The 22239-nt window shown below is 53.3% G+C and overlaps 1 protein-coding gene across 1 annotated transcript; it reads right to left on the reverse strand.

Moving 5' to 3' along the window:
• Window positions 1–7615: 7615 nt before the first annotated feature.
• MYL10 (myosin light chain 10) lies at window positions 7616–16794 on the reverse strand. Its single transcript, XM_049904050.1, has 6 exons — window positions 16702–16794; window positions 16150–16225; window positions 15070–15174; window positions 10246–10324; window positions 8071–8119; window positions 7616–7714 (listed from the first exon to the last, which is right to left on the reverse strand). Exons 1-6 carry the CDS (start codon window positions 16735–16737, stop codon window positions 7616–7618), a joined length of 444 nt encoding a protein of 147 aa, XP_049760007.1. The 5' UTR covers window positions 16738–16794.
• Window positions 16795–22239: the final 5445 nt, after the last annotated feature.

The following is a 22239-nucleotide window of genomic DNA, read 5'->3' on the forward strand; positions in this document are numbered from 1 at the left end:
GGCCGTGTTTCAGGCTGTCACCTCCTCCAGGAAGCCTCCCAGGCTGAGTGGGCATCTGCTTTGCACTTCCACAGATCCGTGGGCCTTTCCTGAGTGTGCCCTTGTCACCCTGGATTAATACCCTGCAGAGTTTGGCATTTCTGATCACCCCACTCCCAATGGGACCACCTTAGCATGACCTACTTGGTCCTGGTCCACTCCCTCCTCTTCCTCCTGTCCACTCTACCATCACAGGTCCTTCTCACATCTCCATCTGCAGTGATGTTTGCCTCTCCTGGATGTAAGCTCGGGGGGGCCAGGATAACGCCCACTTGGATGAAGGAACAATCCTGTGAGTTTAGCACTACTAGTATCTTCATTTTACAAATAAGGAAACTGAGTCACAGCGAAGCTAGTAACCTGCCCAGGTTCACACAGCTCAGCAGTGGTGGCTGGCAAGCTCTGCAGCGGGTTCAAGGGATTTTCTCCACTTTTGTCAAATGAGAGTTAAGGGCTTTGTGTATGAGACAAACAGATAGACACTGACAGACACTGGGGGAGGCACAGACCAACTCTCAGCCAGAATCAAATTCCTGGTCCAGCCCAGGGCTCAGCTCGCAGCAGGAACAGAATAGAATTTCCACCAAACAGACTCTGTGGCTACTGGGGCATCTGCTCAGAGCCCCACCCCATGCTGTAACCACCCCCTGAGGCCTGAAATTCCACTGGGACATTTCATTGCTCTGAGGCCCAGTGTCCCCCAGCTGAGGACACTGGCAACTCCCCCCGCCCCCCCGCCCAGCCTGGCTGTAAAAAGGGGCAGAGTCACCCCTAGGGTTGCCAAGTGACAGAGGTGCCCAGTACCGGAATAGGGTCTCCCCATGAGCCACAGCTGTCCTGGAGGGGCCTCGCCCTCCTGCGGTCAGGAGAGGCTCCCTGGGAGAGCCACGCCCAGCGGGCTCCAAGCCCCTGGGGTCCTCCCTGGAAGGGCCTTCAAAGGACCTGGCCATTCTTGAGCGAGTGCCAGAAGGGAATCTGCTCCCAGAGTCCATTTAGCCAGCCACAAGGAATGCGGCGTTTCTCTTAACATCGACCCCCTCGTAATTTGTACGGGGCCACTGTCCGAAGGCCCCAGCCGATGGATCACAAGTGGAAAATGAAACACCAAGACCCAGGCGTCTAGCTGTGCTAATTACCCTCAATGAGGCCCAGCTGGCTGGGGAGCAGCAGCTGGGACAGGGCCAGTTTCCCTGCACCCAGCTCCCTGGGGATGTGCAAGCCGGCCACAGCCCTGTCTGGGCCTGCTGCCCGTCACCTACCAGGTCATGACTAGGACCACCAAGAAATCTGGGCAAGCCAGTTTGGCCAGCTCATGAGACAGGTCGCAGAGAGACCAACCTCGGGCAGCTGACCTTTGGCACAGCCCAGCCAGGCAGGCCCAGGGATGGTCACAGGGGTCCTGAGTGCCACGGGCTTCCATTCTGCTCATGGGAAGACTAAGGCACAGACAGACACGGCAGTCCCGAGGAGCCCGGGAGTGGCTCTGGGCTGGACGCGGGCCCTGGACCCAGCGTGGGGCCTAGTTTCTTCTTGTGGTCCGGAGCCTGCAGCGGTCAGTCACAGATGCTGCCCAGAGGCCCTGTTCAGTTCCGGGTTGGCTCTCTGGGCCTCCTAGAGGTAGTCAAATGTTTCCGAACAGTCTGCTATGAGCCAGGCCCCATGCAGGGTGCTGGGGGAGACAGTAGGGGGCAAAACCCAACCTGATCCCTGCCCTCAGGGGCTTAAGTCCTGTGGGAAAGACAAACATCACTCACATCTTCCAAATAAAAGTGCTTGGTGCCTTAAAAGTGCATGGGAGGGAATGTGAGGGTCTGAGAATGTGATACTGGGCTGAGATGGAAAGCTGGGTAGGGAGTAATTGGGCACAGGTGAGGGTGGTGCCTAGCGAGGGCATGTTCCAGGCAGAAGGAATAGCACATGCAAAGGCTCTGAGGCAGGAGGAAATGTAGGGCAATCCAAGAACTGAATGAAGTTGTGTAGCTGGAGTCCAGAGCAGGCTGGGCAGTGTCACCAGGACAGGCGGGGGAGGCCAGCAGCAGTTCTTTTAAGAAGGTGATTCCAGTGTATGACTCAGGATGATAGGTGGTATGTCCGTCAATGTGCTTGCTCCTCTCAGTTTCTCTTCTGCCTTTTGGAAGATCAGCCCCAAATCTGGATGGGGGGGAACTCTGGGATCACCCTGGCAGCCTGGGCCAGAGGAGAAGCCGTGGCAGCCTCCGTGGGGTCGAGACAACCTGGTTTGCTCTGGAGGACTGAATGGACAGACCTAGTGAGCAGGTCAGTGGCAGCCAAGACCACAAATGAACCCCAGTTCGGCGGGGGAGAGGAGACCACAAGTAAGCAACCATGTGGAGGCACCAAGAGAAACATTGGCCAGACCCATGGAGCCAGCAGCAGTCTCAAGACTGGCTCAACCCCTCCAAGAGAGCCCCCCTGCTTTCTTTCCCTGGGCTGCTGGAACTGGGTCACTCCCATGCCTATGGCCCATCCTCACCCCCATAGCCCCCACTCAGAGCCTCCTGGGACAAGGGTGGGTGTTATCGGTCATCTCTGGGCCTTGGAGCAGGGGAGATGCTGAAGGATGGAGGAGATGAGCGAATCCATGACCTGCCCTCCTCTTCTCACCAGGCATGGAGCCCCTCTGGCCCTCCCCTGGCCACCTCTGTGTCCTGGTGGAGCCAGGCCTTTGCAGGGTGGGCAGTCCCAGTTGTCCTGGAGCAGGGCGTGCAGGTACCCGCAGTCTCCACTCCTTCCAGCCTCCAGCAAGGCACAAACAGGTCTGACGAGTTCCTAAGCAGCTGAGCCAGGGCTCAGTCCTTGCCATGGTTTTTGGTTTTCGAGGAAAGGCAAACTCTTAGAGAGCAAGAGGGAGCAAGGCCCAGGGTAGAGGGGAGGGTGTTTCAGAATATTTCCTCTCCCCAGCCATGTGCCTCCCCACTTCCTGCTCCTGACCTTGCCCTTGGGTTCCAAGTCGGGAAGTTCCAGGCTGATGGTGGTCCTTCCCCACCACCTTCCTCAGATGGAACAAGGGGCTCAGGATGGGGAGGGCAAAGAAGGGGCTGAGACGAGGAAGCCTGTCGCTACAGCCAAGGTGCTACCATCAGAAGCCAGGCCGGGGCTCTGCAGGCCTAGCTCCCTGGACCTCCTCCCCTCCTGGCCTCTTAGGTTCTGAATTCTAACTCCTCAGCTCCACTCCCACCTCTCAGCTCCAAGAACCTCCTCCACCACCTCAGTCACCCTGTCTGAAGGCCACACTCTAGACCTGCCCTTCCTGAAACACTGGGCTTCAGTTTCACTCAGTGCTCTACTTCACAGGAGGCAGTGTGGAGTGGAGGTTTAGGGCATAGGCTCAGAGCTAGGCTGCTGGGGTTCAACTCTCAGCTCCACCATTGACCTTGGGCAAGCTGTATGCCTCTGCTTCCTCTCCTGTACTCATAGGTCATTGTAGGCATGAGATGAATAAGCCCATGTGCAGAGCTTAGCTGGGCCAGCTCATTTGATTAGAAGTTGTCGGTATTTCTCCACGGATCTTTGACCTCATCAAGTCCTCCAGCCCTCAGTTCCTGTCTCCCAGCCTAGCACTGACCACCGGTCTACCTGATCTTCCTGTTCGAAGTGCTACTGGCCCCCAGCTTTGGCTCATGGTCTCTTCTTGTCCCCATTACCTGCTTTCCCTGCACAGGTTCACCCAGACACCTAGGTTTCCATCCAACACCAGCCGTTACCTCCAGAGCTGTAGACATAAGCATTCAGCCATCTCCTGGAGCTCTCCACCTCACACTCCACAGGCCCCAAACCAAACTCAGGCTCACCCCAGAGTCACTTCTCCTGAGTTCTCCACCTCAGGGCACAGTGCCATCAATCACCAAAGGCAGAGTCCTGCAAGTCCTCACAATTCCTTTCCGTATCCATCAGTCTCCAATGCTCTCCACTCATCTCCTGAACATGTTATCTTTCCCTTCTTTCCTTCCTTCCTTCCATTAGAATGTTTTATATATAGATATATATCAAGTGCATGAATCTTAATGGTGCAACTCAATGATTTTTCACATACATTTACACATGAGTATTTTTATCCACTACCCAGATCAAGATATAGAGGATTTTCAGCACCCCATAAGATTCTTTCATGGCCCTTTCCAGTCTATATCTTCCAACATCCATCCCAGACATAACTCCATAAATTAGTTTTGCCTGGTTTTGAACTTCACATAAATGGAATCAAAAAGTATGCACTCTTAGACGTACGAATCAATGGAATGGAATTGACAGTCCGAAAATGAACCCAATCTGTGGTCAGCTGATGTTGGACAAGGGTAGCAAGTCTTTTCAACAAACGGTGCTGGGACAATTAGATATTCACATGAATTTGGACCCCTATTACATGCCAGGAGCCCTGGTGGTGCAATGGTTCTACTCTGTCCTACAAGGTCGCTATGAGTCAGAATTGACTCAGCGGCTGCAGGTTTGATTTTGGGTTTTATTACGTGACATATACAAATATTAACTCAAAATGAATCAAAGACCTAAATGTAAGAGCTAAAACTATAAAACTCTTAGGAAAAAACATACGTGCAAGTCTTCATGACCTTAGACTGGCAATGGTTTCGGAGATATGACACCTAAAGCAAAGCAACTAAAGAAAAAAACAGATAATTTGTACACAAAATTTAAAACTTTTGTGAATCAAAGGACACTGTCAAGAAACTGAAAAGACAAACCACAGAATGGGAGAAAGTACTTGCAAATCTTATATCTGATGAGAGTCTAGTATCCAGAATATATAAAGAACCCTTACAACTCAACAATAAGAAGACAAATAGCTCAATTTTAAAATGGACATTTGAATAGACATTTCTCCAGAGAAGGTATATAAATGACCAATAAGCACCTGAAAAAATACTCAAAGCCATTATTGAGTAGGCAAATAGAAATCAAAACCACAATGCAACTCATAGCGACCCTATCTATGGACAACAAAATGAAACACTGCCTGGTCACTCGCCATTCTCACAGTCATTGCTATGTTTGAGCTCATTGTTGCAGTCACTGTGTCAGTCCATCTCTTGAGGGTCTTCCTCTTTTTCGCTGACCCTCACTTTACCATGCATGATGTCCTCCTCCAGGTACTGGTCCCTCCTGATAACATGTCCAAAGTACACGAGAGAAAGTCTCACCATCCTTGCTTCTAAGGAGCATTCTGGCTGTACTTCCTTCAAGACAGATTTGTTCGTTCTTCTGGCAGCCCATGCTGTAGTCAATATTCTCCGCTGATACCACAATTCAAATGTGTCAATTCTTCTTCAGTCTTCCTTATTTGTTGTCCAGCTTTTACAAGCACATGAGGTGACTGAAAAGACCATGGCTTGGGTCAGGGCTACCTTAGGCCTCAAAGTGACTTCTTGGCTTTTTAATCTCTTTAAAGAGGTCTTTTGTAGCAGATTTGCCCAACGTAATACGTAGTTTGATTTCTTGACTGTTGCTTCCATGGACGTTGATTGTGGAGCCAAGTAAAATGAAATCCTTGACAACTTCAATATTTTCTCCATTTATTATGGTTATAACCAAAAAAAAAAAACCAAGTGTTGGGGAGGATATGGGGAAATTGGAACTCTCAAGCATTGCTGATGGGGATATAAAATGGTGCAGCCACTTCGAAAAACAGTTTAACAGCTCCTCAAAAAATTAAACATAGATTTACCAATATGACCTAGCAATGCCACTCCTAAGTATACACCCAAAAGAACTGAAAACAAATCTTCACACAAAAATTTGTACATTAATGTTGACAGCAGTATTATTCAGAATAGCCAAAAAGTGGGAACATCCCAAATGTGGTATAGCCATACAATAGAATATTATTTGACCACAAAAAAATGAATGAAGTTCTGATGTAGGCTACAACGGGGATGAATCTTAAAAACATTATGCATAGTGATATGTGATTCCATTTATATGAAATGTCCAGAATAGGCAAATCCATAAGGACAGAAAGTAGATTCATAGCTGCCAAGGGCTTGGGGGAGAGGGGAATAGAGAGTGACGGCTAGAGTGTTTCTTTTTGGAATGATGAAAATGTTCTAGAATGACATTGTGATGATGGTTGTACAACCTCGTGGATATACTAAAACCATTGAATGGTACATTTAGAATGGTGAATTTTATGGTATGCAAGTTATAGCTCAATAAAAAAATACAAAAAAGTATGCACCTTTTTGTGTGTCTTCTTTTATGCAGCATAATATGTGTAAGAGTCGTCCATATTGTTGTGTGTATTAGCAGCTTATTCCTATTGATGTGTAGTATTCCAATGTATGAATATACTGTAATTTGCTTTTCAACTCTCCTGTTGATAGGCATCTGCGATGTTTAAAACTTAGGACGATTGTGAATAAAGCTCTAGAGTCTTACACGTGTCTTTTGGGGAATATCAGATGGACATATCTACTGGTATATTCCTAGGAGTGGACGTGCATATATTTAAATTTAGTAGATACTCTCAGCTTTCCAAAATGGCTGACCTACTTTACACTCCCTCCTACCACCAGGGTCCAAGAGTTCTGATTGTTCTACATCCTTGTCAACACTTGGTATTGTCAGTCTTTTTAATTTTAGCCACTCTGGTGGGTGTGTACCTAATTGAAGTTTTAATTTGCGTTTTCTTTGTGATTAATGAGATTGAGCATCTTTTCATATGCCTAGTGGCCATTTGGATAGCCTTATTTGTGAAGTAGCTGTGTATTTTAGTTTGGTTGTTGTCTTTCTATTATTGATATGTAGGACTTTTAAAATATGTTCTGGATATAAGGCCTTTGTCATGATTGATGGGTTGCCAATATCTTCTTCCACTCCATGCCTTGCCTTTCCACATTCTTAATGACTTTTTTTTTTTTTTTTGGATCAGCAGAAGTTTTTAATTTTGAAGAAATCCAATTTACCCACTTTTTATTTTATGGTCGGTGCCATTTGTGTCCTGTCTAAGAAATCTTTGCCTACCTCTTCAGCTCCCTTGAAGTCACCCCCTCGATTCCAACTTCTTTGCCTCCGCCTGGCTCCTTGCTGCCACGTTTCTCCTGGACTGCCAATCCTGCTCCCCACTGCTTCTCCCCCACCACCTTAGCTCCTGCTCCCCCCAGCTTGTCCTCCTCACTGCGGTCTGCACACTGTTCCTGCTCAGGGACAGGTCTGGCTCACCTCTTCCGTGTCCCGGGGCTGGCACAGAATCTGGCGGACACTAGGTGCTCAATATAAACTTCATAAATGAGTGCAATGTCCCTTGGCCCAGCTGGGGATCATTAAAACTGTCAATTAGTTCTAAACACCAGCTCATCAGGAACATTTGAGCAAAGCCAGGGAAGTAAAAAGTTTTGGAAAAACCCACAAGATAGGAATGTTTAGCTTTCTCCCCAACTGAAGCATTAATCACGAAAACTCAGACCTTGTTAGCATTATTTATTCTCACTTCTGCCCCTGTGGAACCAGGGGGCCTTTCTCCTGGCCAGTGTGGCCGCAGGAGAGCCCAATCAGCCCCTTGTATTTGCTGACTCTGAATGGGAGGGACAGCTGTGGTCTCCTTCTAGTCCTTCTCTTCACCGTGGGTGATGACGTAGCACAGGTTCCTATAGTCCAGGTTACCACACACATCTGGCGGGAAAGCTGCAAACATCTGCTTGATCTGAAGAAAGAGCAAGGAGTCAACCTCGACCAGGTTGGAATGGGGGCCAAAGCGGGTGGGGGCTGGAGCGCCAGGTCCTCTGGGTGTCAGGTAGCACCTTCCTCCCTTTCTTACAGATGGACCATCAGGGTGAGGGGCAGAGGGGCTGGGCCAGCAGGCCAGGGCCCTACAACCACCCGCAGCCCAATTCTTACCTCTGTAACCCTACCCACTCCTTGCTTGTTCTCAACCACGGAGTCAAGGAGGGAGATCAACTCAGCATGGAAAGGAAAGGGATCTCAGGGGTGGGGCAGGCCTGCAGGCCCCAGGAAGACCCTCCACGGTGGTGGGAAGGACCTCAAAAAGGCCAAGCTTACCTCCTCCTCGCTGAACCTGTCTGCCTGGGTCATGAGCTTCTCCTTGATGCTGCTCAAGGAAGAGAGACAGAAACTGCGTGCTCAGGGGGAGAGCTTCCCCCCTGTGGCCATGCAGGTCCCCGGTGACGAGGGCAGGTGGGCGGGGGCAGCCCTGGCCCAGAAGGACACCACCTGGGCTGGCCCTTGGCTGGCCACGTGGACTCGGGTAGGCCTCATCCACTCTCTGCACCTCAGTGTCCCCATCTGTAATGTCAGCTCTCCTCACTGGGTGGGGACCAAATGAAATGACCTAGGAGCCTGAAACGACCTCGAGAGCCACTTTATCTTCTCACTGTGCTAGTAATCAGTCTCCAGGTCACTGAGGGGAGGCAACTTTCTTTGCCTCAGTTCTTGATGTACAGCCTGGTATGGCTTCTGACAAGCCCTGAAATCTGCACGGTGCTTTACAGTGTACGAGGCACTGGCACTCTACAGTGAAGGGCCCCGGAGGCCCACCCAGGTCTCACTTGTCGTCACTGCCCTGGGAAGCGAGTATCTTTAGCCCCCTTTGACGGACGGGGAAACTGAGGTTTGGGAGGGGGTTGATTTGCCCAAGGTCCCAGAGCGAGGTAGTGGCAGGAAAGCAGCTGCCCCCAGGAGCCAGAGCTGGCCTGGGATGCAAGGAGCAGCAGAGGAGGGCGTGGGAACCACATTTGAGTCTGTGTAGGAGGGACTGATGCCCCCACGTGGTTGGAGGGCCCTGAGGGCTCACAGGGGCTCCACGGGCAGGCTGGGATCAAAGGACTGAGCAGGGCCCCCCTACACCCAGAGTGTCCTCTGGCGCCGGCAGTGGCAGGCCCCACTAAGGACCGACACACATTTTCCATTATTTATCTTACTGCGGGACAGTCCCAATTTCCAGCTCTCCAAATGGGGACTTTTCAGGCTCTGTTTTTGCAAAACACACTGAGCTGTGAAGGGCCTCCGCCAGAGCCTGCCTGGCCGCCTGGCCGGCAGCCCGACTTCCCAGGTCCCATATCCTGGCATGCGGGTGAGGGGTGGTGCCTCCAGTTCCCAAACTGGGTCCCCAAAGGGCTCCTCTCAGTCTGCCCTCACGCTGGTGGGAGTGAAGATGGGTGACAGCAGAAAAGTTGCCCCAGGCCACTCCAGGAGTGTCCCTAGTATTCCCCCAGGTCCCCAAGGTGGGAGTGGGAGCCAGGGACCCTGAGGGAGGGGTGAAGAAGAAAAAATCCTCAGCAGCCCCTCCCCTACCCCAGGGGAGTATGTGACTCACAACCTGGAGGGGGCAGGGGGTTCACAAGAATGTGTGCAGAGACTGTACCTCCATGATTCGATTATTACACGGAGCCAAATTATCCTCAAAACATAAAGGCCAAAGCATTGTAGTCTTTGACCAGGAAGCCTGTGCCCACCAGCCTAGTGAGGCCTTGGAGGGGACATGGGGATATTTCAGAAGTCAGCTTGGCATCCCGCCCCTAGGCAGGCTGCCATGGCCCCCATTGCCTCTCTGCCTCCTATGCTTTCACTGGCCCTACCTAGGCTCCCAGGTCAGCAGGCCACCCAAGTCAGTGCCTCCAGAATGCCAGCCCAGGAGCCCACCAGACAGCGCCCATGGCCACCTCCAACTCATTGCACCCCTCCTCACCTCCTCCAGGCTAGCCTCCAGGTGGTCCCCACCTAACTCCTTCTCAGGCTTGCCAATGCCCCGGGACAGACCCAGGATCCGTGACCCAGTGTGTGAATCACCCTGATGCAGGCCCTGCCTACCTCTCTGTGCTCAGTCTCTGCACCCCAAATCTGCCTGCACCCTCCAGCTACAGCAGACATCTCCTCATAGACCCTGCATACCCCAGCCCTTGACCCTTCACTTCCTTCCATCTTCCAGGCTCATCTCTGCCCTCCCATCCCTACCACTGGCAGGCCCTTCCCAAGTGACCTCACACTCCCTATATACTTTAGTTGGGGGACTGAGGCCCAGAGAGGGAAAGGGGCATCAAGCAGAGAGCTGGGCTGGTCAGCGGCCCCCTGGCTCCTGGCCAGACGTTGACCAACCTTGGCTGAGTTCTGGGTGGGGGAGGGGACTGTGCTGCCCCCCCACCCTGCCCCCACCCCAGCTCCTTTATCTCTTGAGCCTTTGGGGGAGAGAAAAATCAAAACCAGGGGGAGGAGACTTACAAATCAGCCTTGACGAAGCCTTTCCCCTCAGTATCGAACACCTTGAAGGCATGGAGAATGGTCTCCTCGGGGTCTGTGCCTGGAAGCAGCACACACAGGGCAGGGAGAGCAACAGGGTAAGGAGGGTCCCACAGAAACAGGCCAGAGCTGGGCAGGGGCTGAGGTGGGGCCAGTCCCATAGCCCCTGCAGAGGGGAGTGCAGGGGAGGGCTTCCTCCCCTACTTCCACTCCACAGGGAAACAGAGCCCACTTGAAGGAAGTGCAGGGCGGTTCAGGGAAAGTCATAGTAATGATAGACAGCACCCTGCACAGAACTGTGAACGGCCCTCACAACTGTACTTGAAGATCCTGCCTGAGCATTGACTATGTGCCAGCCACTGTGCTTATCCTCCTAAGAACTGTCCCTATTTTACAGACGAAGAAATTGAGAGGTTAAGTCACTTGCCCATGGTCTCGCAGCTGGCAATTGGTAGGGCCACCTGATGCTGCCATGTGATTAGTGAGGTCCTCAGGGCAGCAACGCTGGGGTTCCTTACCCAAGATGTGCATAAGAGGCTGTGAGTGGAGGAGAAAGAGCGCTGCCCTGGAGGCAGAAGGCTGAGGCTAGGGCAGTAGGGTTGCAGAGGCCTGTGGAGATTGCCAGGCCAGAGGAGCAGGAGGTGGGGTCAATGCAGCTGGGGTGGGGGGCTAGGCAGCAAAGCTAGAGCAGCTCTGGTTTCCTCACTTTCATGGGGCAGGCTTTTGGGAAAGACATCTTTAGAAGAGATGGTTCTGTTGCCTACACCCAGCCCCTTCATTGTACAGATGGGGAAACTGAGGCACAGAGCGAGGAAGGGTTTTACCCAAGGCCTTGCGGGCTGTATGAGGGAGAGCAGGGGCTGGACCTGGGCCTGTGACCCTCACTGGATGCTCCTTCCTCTCGGTCCTACTGCAAAAAGGCTTTGTTAATGGGAAACAGAATGATAAACATGAATCTATCCCCTTTTTCCCCCATGAGGCCCCAGAACAACCCTGTGTGGCAGGTATTGACACTCCCAATTTGTCAAAGAGGAAACTGAGGCTCAGAGAGGTTCTGTGACTTATCCAAGTTCCTACAGTTAATAAGGAGAGGCAAAATTTCAGCCCACCTCTGTCTATCTCCACAGCCCCTGCTTTCTGCCACTCTGTGCTCCTGCTCACAGTAGGCCAAGCCCCCAACAGACTGGGTCAAGGCCTCTGACCTCCTCCATCAGACCAGGTCAAGGCTCCCTGTATCTCTCCCATCAGACGGATAACGGCTGCATCAGACCAGATTGGGACCACTGTGTCTCCCCCATTGTATCAAGTCAGGGCCTCTGTGTCTACACCATCAGACCAAGTCAGGGTGCTCTATGTCTTCCCCATCGGACTGGGTCAAGGCCCTCTGTATCTACCCCACCAGACCAGGTCAGGTCCTCTGTGTCTCCCTATCAGGCCAGGTGAGGGCCCTCTGAGTCTCCCCCATTGGATCGGTTTAAGGGCTTCTTTGTTCCTGCGGTGCAGTGAATTACTTAATATGGCAATTTTAGCCATGGTCTTGTCACTCCCACAAAATGATTGGGTGGGACTATGCAAATAGGGTGCGTGTGGCCCCCAGGGGGATTGGACAGCCTGCTAATAATGCAAATAAGGTGTGTGGAACACTTGTGGGGGTGGGACCATACAAATTAGGTGTATAGAACCCTAACAAAAGATTGATCAGTTTTGCCATCCCACTAGGCTTAAAATGAGCTCCCCCAGAGGCAGAAAGGGGTCCTCACTACCATCAAGAAGAACAGCCAGAAGCGGAGTGTATCCTTTGAAACTTGGGTCCCTGTGCTGAGAACCTCCTAGACCCAGGTGACAGAGAGAGCTATAATACTGGAGACAGCGCAAGATGATGAAAATCAGCAACAGAGAAATGGCAGCAGCAGAACCAGGAGACTGGCGCAAGATGGCTGCAGTGGGCTTCCTGGCCCATGGAGAGAGGTGGCTACAGTGGGCATGCCAACCCACAGAGCAAGAGAGCTGAGCGCCTTGGGGGAGGAGGCTTGCTGGCACAAGTGGGATGCCTCCAGGCACTTGTTGGCAGAGCTAAAGAGCGAGCTGTAACAGTTGCTGAAGCGGGGCAGAGGCCAGGCTGAGGGGCCCAGAGAGGTCTGCCTGTGGGCATGGCCAAGAAGCTGTCCTGACCAAAAAACTCTATCCTGAGTTGTTCCTGATCCTGAATTGTAACCTGTTATTTCCCTAATAAACCCCATAGCTGTGAGTATAGTCTATGAGTTCTGTGTGGCCATTGCAATTAATTTTCGAACGCAGCAGAGAAGTAGAGAATGTCACTGGAGAGACGGTTGGTGTCAGAATTGGTAGAACGGTTGGAGGGTGAAAGTATGTTTGACCTCCACCTCAGAGCAATCAGCCTTGGGCTGACACTGATCTTGACTCTCCTTCCCCCTTGTGAAGTTAAGGAGGTCTGATGCCACTGAGCCATTTTTACACTGCCCCATCAGACTGGGGGCTTCTCCAGGGCAGGACTGTGTCTGGGTCACTTGACGTCTCTGACAGGGGCCCATAGTGACCATATCCTGCTGGCCTGCAAGTTCTTGGTGGGGAGAGTTATGAGCTCCCTCTGTGCAGGGCAGCATTCAGGCTCAGCCTAGAGTCCAGCTGGGAAGGGCTCCAGGCCCTAACGGTGGCGGGGCAGGCAGAGAGAGGCAGCTCCAGGTGACTGGCCAATCAGTCATGGTGGGGGCCTGGCGTGGGGTCCCTGCCTCCCAGGCCTCAGCTTCCAGCTGTCATTGATGCTTGTATTTGAGCAGAGACCACCCTGCCAGGACAGGCTTGTGGCTGAGGACGGCTGAGTGTGGACTCAGTTAGCTCAGGCCCAGGGACGAGACACTCCCCACAGCCCACCCACTCCCACCCCACAGTTCCTCCCTGGTCCTAAGAGAGGGCCTCTGCTCTCATAAAATGGGCGCAGAGTGGCTGCTTCCCCCATTGCTGATGGGAATCTCATGACACAGTCTCCTCATCCCAATTAGGGACAGGCGGTGTCTTCCCCAGCCCCCGCTCCTGTCCCCACCCATTGGCCACTCATGCAGGCTCAGCCACATTTGCATGACAGGCTCCTCTGGGGCCCCATCCTGGCGCCCCTGCAAAAATGAGAAAAAGCTGCTGCCCTGAGGCCCACGCCTGGTCTGAGTAGCTGCTGCCCCAGACCTACGCAGCTTCAGGCCTCAGTCTCCCATCTGTTAAACAGGTCTTAGGCCATCATGATCTAAAAGGCCTCCCATCGCTCTCCCATTTCTCTGAGCATCCAGAAAGGGCCCTCCTGCACCTCCAGCTCTCAGAGCCTGGGCCCCCTCTGCCCACCCCTCACACATACAAGTCCTGGGGCCAGACGTGCCACTGCCTCATCCCAGGACTTCAGGCTCAGAAGTCTCAGGTGAAATCCTCAGGCTGGCCAACCCAGCAGACTCAAAGGCTATTTCCCCAGGCCCTTCTGCTGGCCTTTAGCAACTTTTCCTCAGTAAGCTTCCTCAGAATAAAAGATGGAGGCCTATCCATCTGCTCCCATTAAAGTTGCTGGCTGGAGTCACGCTGGCCCTTCCCACAACTCCTATACCCTGACCCAGCCCCCTGGGCTTCTGAGCCACAGTCCCAGAAATAACCCCTAGTGGCTGCCTGGAGCTCTCAGGCGGTCCAATGGCTCTCCTGACTCGGCTGGACAGCCCTAGTTCATAGCTTGCCCTGGAAGGGTTCCTGGACCTCTCTGGCCCTCGGTTTCCTCATCTCTAACATAGAAGGGAAGGTATCGGGTAACAGACACTGTTGGCCTCCTTCTAGCTCCAGGAACAGCTAGGGTATTGTGTCATGACCCCATGCAAGAGTTTTGTTTTTTACCAAATAAAATTTAGGTAAGGTTGCCCCATTTCACAGGCAAAACTGAGGGCCACTGAGGAACTGAGCCTTGCCCAAGGCCATCCTGGGAGTCAGTGGGAGACACGGAGGCAAAGGGAGCATGTCAGGCAAGGCAGCCCAAGAATGGGATAACAACTTCCACCTCACAGGGCAAACACAGCCCAGTCTGGCTCTTCCTCTGACCGTAGAACCTGCCAGGGAAATCATTAAGGGGGACAGAGATGGCCCAATCCCTCCCCCCAGCCAATTCCCCACCACTGGCCAGATGCTATGTCTCAGGAGAGTGCAGTGGTTAGAGCCAGGAGCCAGGGTTAGAATTCTACCCTGGACAGGTTTTTTTTGCTGGAGCACCTGAAGCTTGTATCCTAACCCCTCTGAGCCAAATCTCTTTATCTGTGAATAAATGAGCACCTTGCTCATTTCCCTGCCTGGGAGGGAGGAAATGCAGTGTCTCCTACGGTCATAGAGCAAGTAACCTGTCCTGCCCTGGGCTGGCCACTGTGGCTTTCAGAAAATAGTGATGATGTCATCCCACCCTAGCACCCTTAGTGGTCTGCCAGAGAGCAGTGAGACGAAGTAGGCAAAATGGGGGCGGGGGGAGGGGGAGGCTGAAGGAGGTGGGGATGGGGCACTGTCTTGATGGTGAACAAAGGGCAATGGGCTTCCCCTGAATTGTCTCAGTGGGTCCCCTCTCAGCTCTTCATGACAAGGGTTATTATAACAGAAACCAAGGCAGGGCCCAGGAAGATGTGTACCCCCAGGACCTGGTATCTGGGGGCCACATCATGTTCCCAGCAGCAGCGAGTGTGTGTCCGTGTGTATGTGGGGGTTACGGGGTATGTCTGCACCCAGAGCCTGGCCTGCCCACACCATCCCCTCGCCGGGGCTGCCAGGAGCCTCACTCACCCTTCAGCTTCTCCCCAAACATGGTCAGGAAGACGGTGAAGTTGATGGCCCCTGGGGCCTCCTTCACCATGGCCTCCAGCTCTTCGTTCTTGACATTGATGCGCCCTGGAGGCAGGGAAAGGTGGGGACATAATGGGGGTCAGAAGGGGCCCTGCCTCCAGGCAGCCCAAGAGACAGGAGCTTCCCAGCTCCCAGCTCTGCAGACCCACCCACCCCCACTCAGCCCTAGGGCCCTGCCCACTTACTGGAGGGCCAGGGCAGGGGGCGACATTCAGCCCACAGGCAACAAAGCACTGCCCTAGCCTCGCCCTCACCTCCACCTCAGCCTCCCTGGAAAGAAGAGCAAGTCAGTCATTATCCCCATTTTACAGAGGAGGAAACTGAGGCCCAGAGAGGCTGAGAGTCTTGAGGTACAAGCTGTGCACAGGGGCTGGAAGGCCTAGTTCTCCCTGGGCTTCAGGTCACGTGCCCCAGGAGGGGTCAGTGAGCTGCTAGGTGGGGAGAGGCTCTGGGATTGCTCATGGTCCCAGTGAACAGCCAGATCCCGGGGGCCCAACACCCAGTCTAGAGATGACTTGGTTGTGTTCCCTTCCCCCCACTCCTGCCCCCTCCTTAAGGCCCTTCTCTGGGCCCTTAGAGAATGTAAAAGCCTCTTCTGGCATCTGAAGCCCCATATCCTTGGGCTCTGCCAATGTCACCAGCCCCGCCCCACCCTCCAGCTTCTCCCCTGCTCTTGAGGGTCCTCACCACACCCCTGACCCTTCCATGCCAGGCCTTTGCACAGGCTGTCCTTGTGCCTGAAACCCCCTCCCCTTCTCTGGCTGGGTCTTCTTCAGCTTTGAGGCCCAGCTCTAACCCCCACTAAACCCCTCCTGACCTCCCAGGAGCAGGTCACCCCTGCTCTGCCCCATAGCACCTGTGCCCCTCCTGCTGGCAGCATCCACTGCCCTAGACTCCCACGGCCCCCTCTTGGCCCCACCCAGCAGAAGCTCCTCTTCATGTCCCTGGGGCCCACTCAGCCCAGCCCACAGTGGTCATCAGTGGTATTTGCTGACTGACCGTTTAACTCAGGTCACCTACCCAGTGCAGCAAATGTGTCCCTCAGGTCCCCCTTGTCAATGAAGCCATCCCGGTTCTGATCCATGATAGTGAAGGCCTGGCAGAGACATGGGCACTGAACAGCCACCACCACCCAAGCCTAGTTCTACCCTGACACGCCTTCCCCAAGATGATGCCCTGCTGTGAACCACTGCCCGAGGAATCTCATCAGTGCAGGCGCCTCTGGCCACCTTGCTGGGGTTTCACAGCCACTGCCTCATTCAGTGTTCACAGCAACCCCACTTTTTACAGACAGGGAAACTGGGGCTCAGAGAGAATGGGCTTATCCAAGGCCACACTGAAAGCAAAGACTCAGGTACAGAGAGGGGAAGGGGTTTCCCAAGGGAAGAAAGACACATGTCTCTAGACTCTAGACTCTGAGGCACCCCACAGTGGCCTCTAGGAGTAATGACATATCCCGCCCCCCCCCGCCCCCACCCCAGGGATTGAGGTCTGGCTGGGTGCTAGGCTTGTTAAGCATTTTACATGCATTACCTTAATCCTCCCAACAACCCCATGGGGCAGCTGACCAACCTCCTTAAACTCCTGGATCTGGGACTGATCAAACATGGAGAAGACATTGGAGCTGGCTCCACCCTCTGCTCTTTTCCGGGCTCTTCTCGGTCCCTGTGAGGTACCAGGTAAGGCCTTGCAGCAGCCCTTCTTTTGAGAGGTCAGGCATCCACCCTGCCTCCATCTCCCCTCCCATCACCCAGAGTATCACAGTCCTGCATGGCACACCCCACCCTCAGGGCTAGACATCACAGCAGACTGAAGGGCTTATAGTGAAGCCTTGCAGACAACCAGGGTGTTTTGCCAGTCCACGGGAAGAAGCTTGCTGAGTGCCCACCCACAGGGCCAGACAGCTGCCTCCTGACCCAAGCTCTGGGCTCTGGAAGGTGAGTGGCCAGCAGTCAGGCTGTGGAGCAGAGAGAGGCATTGTTTCTAGAATCAGCCTTTAGGGGGCTTCCACCTAAGTCTGGAGGGAGCCTTATAGACAGGAATCTAACACTGGCATCCAGCTGTTTAAACTTTCCCTAGTTCCCACAGGATAACATCTAGGCTCCTTAGCCCAGCAAGGTACCCCCCCAACCCCCACCATGTCCCTCTTCCAGCGTTTCCCCTCCCACCCACCCCCTACTTTGCCCCAAAGCTGCTTAGAGCTTCGTTCTCTCCCAACTTCTGCTCTTGCCATCCTACTTCCTGGAATGCTTTCCTCCTTCCACCTGGAAGAGCCCTTCAGGCTCAACCCCTCAGTGGCCTCCTCTGAGAAGCTTCCCTGACCTAGGCCCTCTGCCTCCACCTCCACCTCCACGTCGCGTTGCCATCTTGTGCTGCCGCTCCCCACAGCTCCCTCCACACTGCCCTGTGCCCTGTCTGTTTCCCCAGCCAAGTGCAGACCTCCAGGGCAAGCCCCAGTCTCTCATCTCCGGTAGCTCCAGCACTCAACCCCTCCAGGGCCTGGCTGCCAGTGGGGATCAGCCAACATTTGGAAATGGCCGCCCAGAGCAGATGACCCCTCAAGGAGCTGGTCGAGGGGCTCTGACCAGCCCTCCTGCCTCTAGATGTTTCTTTCAGGATGTCATAGGGCCTGAGAGTCCACCACAATTAGGCATTTGCTGGAAAGCTCTCTGGCCCCCGAGACCCCCTGAGGGGCCAACCTTTCCCTCAGCAGCCATCACTAGAGCCCCAGGAATGCTCTGGAGGGGAAAAGAACAGCTTGGGCTTCACAGGGGTAGAGGTGGAGGGGCTTCACATTCACATAGCCCCCTCCTACAGCTCCCCCCCGCCCCAGCTCCTGCCTCCATCTCAGCCTCTTTGCCAAGCCCTTGTCCTCCCAGTGCCCACCCCCCAGGTGGTCTTATCTCCCAAGCAGGGGTTTCCCCTGGCTCCCCTGCACCCCCAGTGCCTGTGTGGTCCCCCTCCCCCAGATCACCCCTGTCCTCTTCCCACCCCTCCCGCTTCCCTTCTGGCTCCTGGGCTTCTTCAGGAGTGAGCAGCACCCGGCTGACTTATAATTAGCTTTTACTGGGTGCTTTGTCTCCACTAATCCTTTGAAAGGGGGCTGGCAGGGCGACTGGGAAGTTATGATGCTGTAAAACCTCTGTAATATTTATAAATCCCTTCAGACATCATAAAGAAAAGAACCTCCCTGCAGAGTTCATCTGACATAATTACATATACATTTCCCTCTGATTAATAAAAAATGATCACTTCCGACTGTGGACTACTCTCTGCCCTTTCTCTCTGCAGACCTCAGCCTCCCCCATCCCCACCTAGCCCCAGCCCTTTCATGTCCATCTTATTAAATGTCACCCTACTGTGTGCCAGGCCCTGGTCTGGAAACTGAAAGGCGGGAAGGAATTCTTCTCTCTGATTGTACAAAAGGGGCCCTGAGGCCCAGTGCCTTGGCCGGGCTTCTGCTCTCCCAGCCAGGGCTTTTTCCAGCCCAGCTGTCTTGGAAATTTACCTTGATAAGGTGCCCCTAAAAAATAAAGTTCCTCTGAAAGGAACACCTCAGGGCAGAAGGGACAGCCTAGCACAGGGAGTCACTCAGCCCTGGGTTTTAATCCTGACTTTGCTGCTCACAGCCTGTGTGATGTTAAGAAAATCACTCTTCGTCTCTGAGCCTCAGTTTCCCCATTTATAAACCAGGATACTACCTACCTCAAGGAATCCACTGCATCAGGACATTTGTTAAGCACCTGTTCCATGGCCCCAGAGCTGAATCAGACCCCATCCTTGTCCCCAAAAAGCCCACAGTCCAGCTGGGAGAAAGGCAACCAGTAAAGGGCAACGGAGGGAAGAGCAGGCATGCAAGCACAGAAGAGCCCTATGCTACTCGGGACTCAGGGCAGACTCCCTGGAGGAGGTGACTACTGAGCTGAGACTTGGCAACTGAGCCCAAGTGCTCAGGCCAAGCAGGACTAATGGAGGTATGTGAGGCAGAGGAGTAAAAGAACAGCACTATTGAGGGCCTGCAGAGAGGTCCGCAAGACAAATCCCTGGCAGGCAAAGTTAAGGGTGAGCAAGGACCCTTGCAGCAGAGCCCCACAACAGCCCCAGAGGAACCCTGCTGACCTGCCCCTGCCCGGATAGGAAGCAGCTGTTTCAGCAGGAACAGAGGCTCAGCATCTGCTGCTGTGAAGCCACCAACTCTACTGTCTTGTGTCTGCCTGGCCCACCCTGGCTTCCTCTACCCTCCTCTTCCTCATTTCCCTCACCTTCATCACCCTAGCCCCCAACAAGCCAGGGGAAGCAGAGACACAAATCAGGACCACATGGCCACTCATTAAGGGCAGACTAGGGTGGGCCAAGGAGCCCTGGTGGTGAAACTGTCGAGCGCTCAGGGGCTAAAAGGTTGACTTCTCAGAAGTCATTGGCAGCTCCTTGGGAGAAAAGACCTGGCCGTCTGCTCCTGTAAAGTTATAAGCCTAGGAAACCCTATGGGAAAGTTCTACTCTGACATATAGGCTCACTATGAGTCAGAATTGACTCCGTAGCAGCAACAAAGGTGGGCCAGGCCCAAGGATGACACCAGGTCAAGGCCAAGGATGCCAATGAGAAGAGTAAGGTCAAGGTTAGGTGAGTTCAGGGATGAGGTCATGCTCAGAATCACAAATGAAGTTGAGGTCAGAGGATAAAATCAGAGTTGAGGGGTGGTGTCAGGATCAAGGGTGAGGTCAGGATTGAGGTCAGGACTGGGAGGTTAACCCCCACAGACGGGAGGGAGAAGGACCTTCCTGGAGAGGAGACTGAAGGGGCAAGGAGGACAGCCAGAGGAAGGTAAGACAACCCCAGCCTACCATGATGCGGAGTGCTCTCTCTCGCTGCATCGGGGTGAGGGTACACTCAGGGCTGGCTCTTTAAATAGTGCTCCTCCCCAGGCATGGTGCTGCGCCAAGTCCACACAACAGTTTGGAAGGTGACAAAGGACAGGATGGGGACCTCCCTGCCAGGCACCTGTCCTGAGCCATTCAGTGTGGGTGGGGTGGTGGGATCCTTGGGTAAACACCATGATCCACAGTCTGTCCAAACCACAGGACCTCCATTAGTACTGAGGCAACTGTCTTCTCTACCACCCAGGGGCCAAGGCCAACTGTAAGTTGAGGCGCAGAACCAGCTAGAAAGACTTAGCTTTAGGCCACTGAGGGTCAGGAGAGCTCCCCAAGGCAGAGCCACCCACTCCAGCTGGAGAAACTCAGGGGCTGCTGTCTTAGTTATCTAGTACTGATATAACAGAAATACCACAAGTGGGTGGCTTTAAGAAACAAAAGTTTATTCTCTCACAGTTTAGGAGGCTAGAAGTCTGAATTCAGGGCACCAGCTCTAGGGGAAAGCATTCTCACTCCATTGGTCCTGGGAAAAGGCCCTTGTCATCAATCTTCCCCTGGTCTAGGAGCTTCTCAGCACAGGGACCTCAGGTCCCTGCATTTCTTTCTTGGTAGTATGAGGTCCCTATTTCTCTGCTTGCTTCTCTCTCCTTTTATCTTTTGTAAGATAAAAGGTGATGCAGGCCACACCCCAGGGAAACTCCTCTCACATTGGATCAGAGTAGTGACCTGAGTAAGCGTGTTGCCATCCCACCCTAATCTTCTTTAACATAACCTGATCTTGCCTCATTAACCATAGGCAGAGATTAGAATTTATAACACATAGGACAGTTAGATCACAAAATGGAGGACAACCACACAATACCAGGCATCATGACCTAGCCAAGTTGACATATATTTTGGGGGACACTATTCAATCCATGACAGCTGCAATTCGGCTGACCCCTCGAGCTGCCTGACCCTGGGTGGAGCACAGCTCACTGGAAGCCTCAGCCATCTCAGAGGGAAAGCGGGCAGGACAGTGACACCCCTGTCAGTTTGTGGAGAGGGTTTCTGTGCCAGCCTGGGCCACAGGGGCCCTCAACCAATATTGCTATTGATCTATGGTTATCAGTGCCACAGTTTCCCACCCAGCCAGGTTTCCCTTCCAAAAAAACGCAAAACCACTGCTGTCAAGTAGATTCCAACTCATAGAGACCCTATAGGACGGAGTAGAACTTCCCCCATAAAGTTTTCAAGGAGTGCCTGGTTTCCCTTAGGGCACTGAAAATGACCAAACCCAAAAACCAAACCCACTGCCGTCAAGTCGATTCCGACTCATAGCGACCCTATAGGGCTGCCCAATAGAGTTTCCAAGGAGCGCCTGGCAGATTCAAACTGCTGACCTCTTGGTTAGCAGCCATAGCACTTAACCACTACGCCACCAGGGTTCCCTGAAAATGTCCAGGGTGTTGTAAAAGCAAAGAAAAATAGGGGCTCTGACCAGGGAGAACTGAAAAGTCAGACCCCCACCTCTTCCTGGGCCGGTCCAAGAATTCTCCAGTATATGAGCCAGCAGAGCCTGCACCTGCCCCGGGCAGGCCCCTCATGCATCTAGGGCAGCCTGGGCAGCCTGGGCTTGGCCTCAAAGGCTACCCCTACCCATCTGGCCCAGTCAGTTCCTGTGTGGGACCGCTCACATCTGATCGACTGCCAGGGCTTACAGTGCTGGGTTCAGGTGGTGAGCTCACTCCCCGGTCCCCAGGAGGTAGAGAGCTTAACTGTCCCTGGGAGCTGGCCTGTGGCCTCCAGGCCCTGCTGACCGGCAATGGATTAGCCGTACCGGGGCACAAATCTGGAGCCACTTGTGGGGAAGGAATGTGATAATGATAAGAAAAAGAGTAGCTAACATGTATGAAATGCAGAAGGTCTGGCTATGTTCCGTAACAGTGCTTGACATGTGTCCTCTCAGTCAATCCTTTCCCCATTTGCCAGGTGAGGAAATTGAGGCACAGAAGGATTAAGTCACTCACCCAAGGCTGATCAGTGGTAGTGTCAAGGTGTTGTTTTTGTTAGGTGCTGTGGAATCAGCTCCGATTCATAGCGACCCTATGTACAACAGAATGAAACACTGCCTGGTCCTGCTCCAGCCTTAAAATGTTTGAGGCCGTTGTTGCAGTCACTGCGTCAATCCATCTCGTTGAGGGCCCTCCTCTTTTTCGATGATCTTCTGCATTACCAAGCATGATGATTGTAGTGG

The sequence above is a fragment of the Elephas maximus genome, chromosome 12, assembly GCF_024166365.1.
Source record: "Elephas maximus indicus isolate mEleMax1 chromosome 12, mEleMax1 primary haplotype, whole genome shotgun sequence".
Lineage (NCBI taxonomy): Eukaryota > Metazoa > Chordata > Mammalia > Proboscidea > Elephantidae > Elephas > Elephas maximus.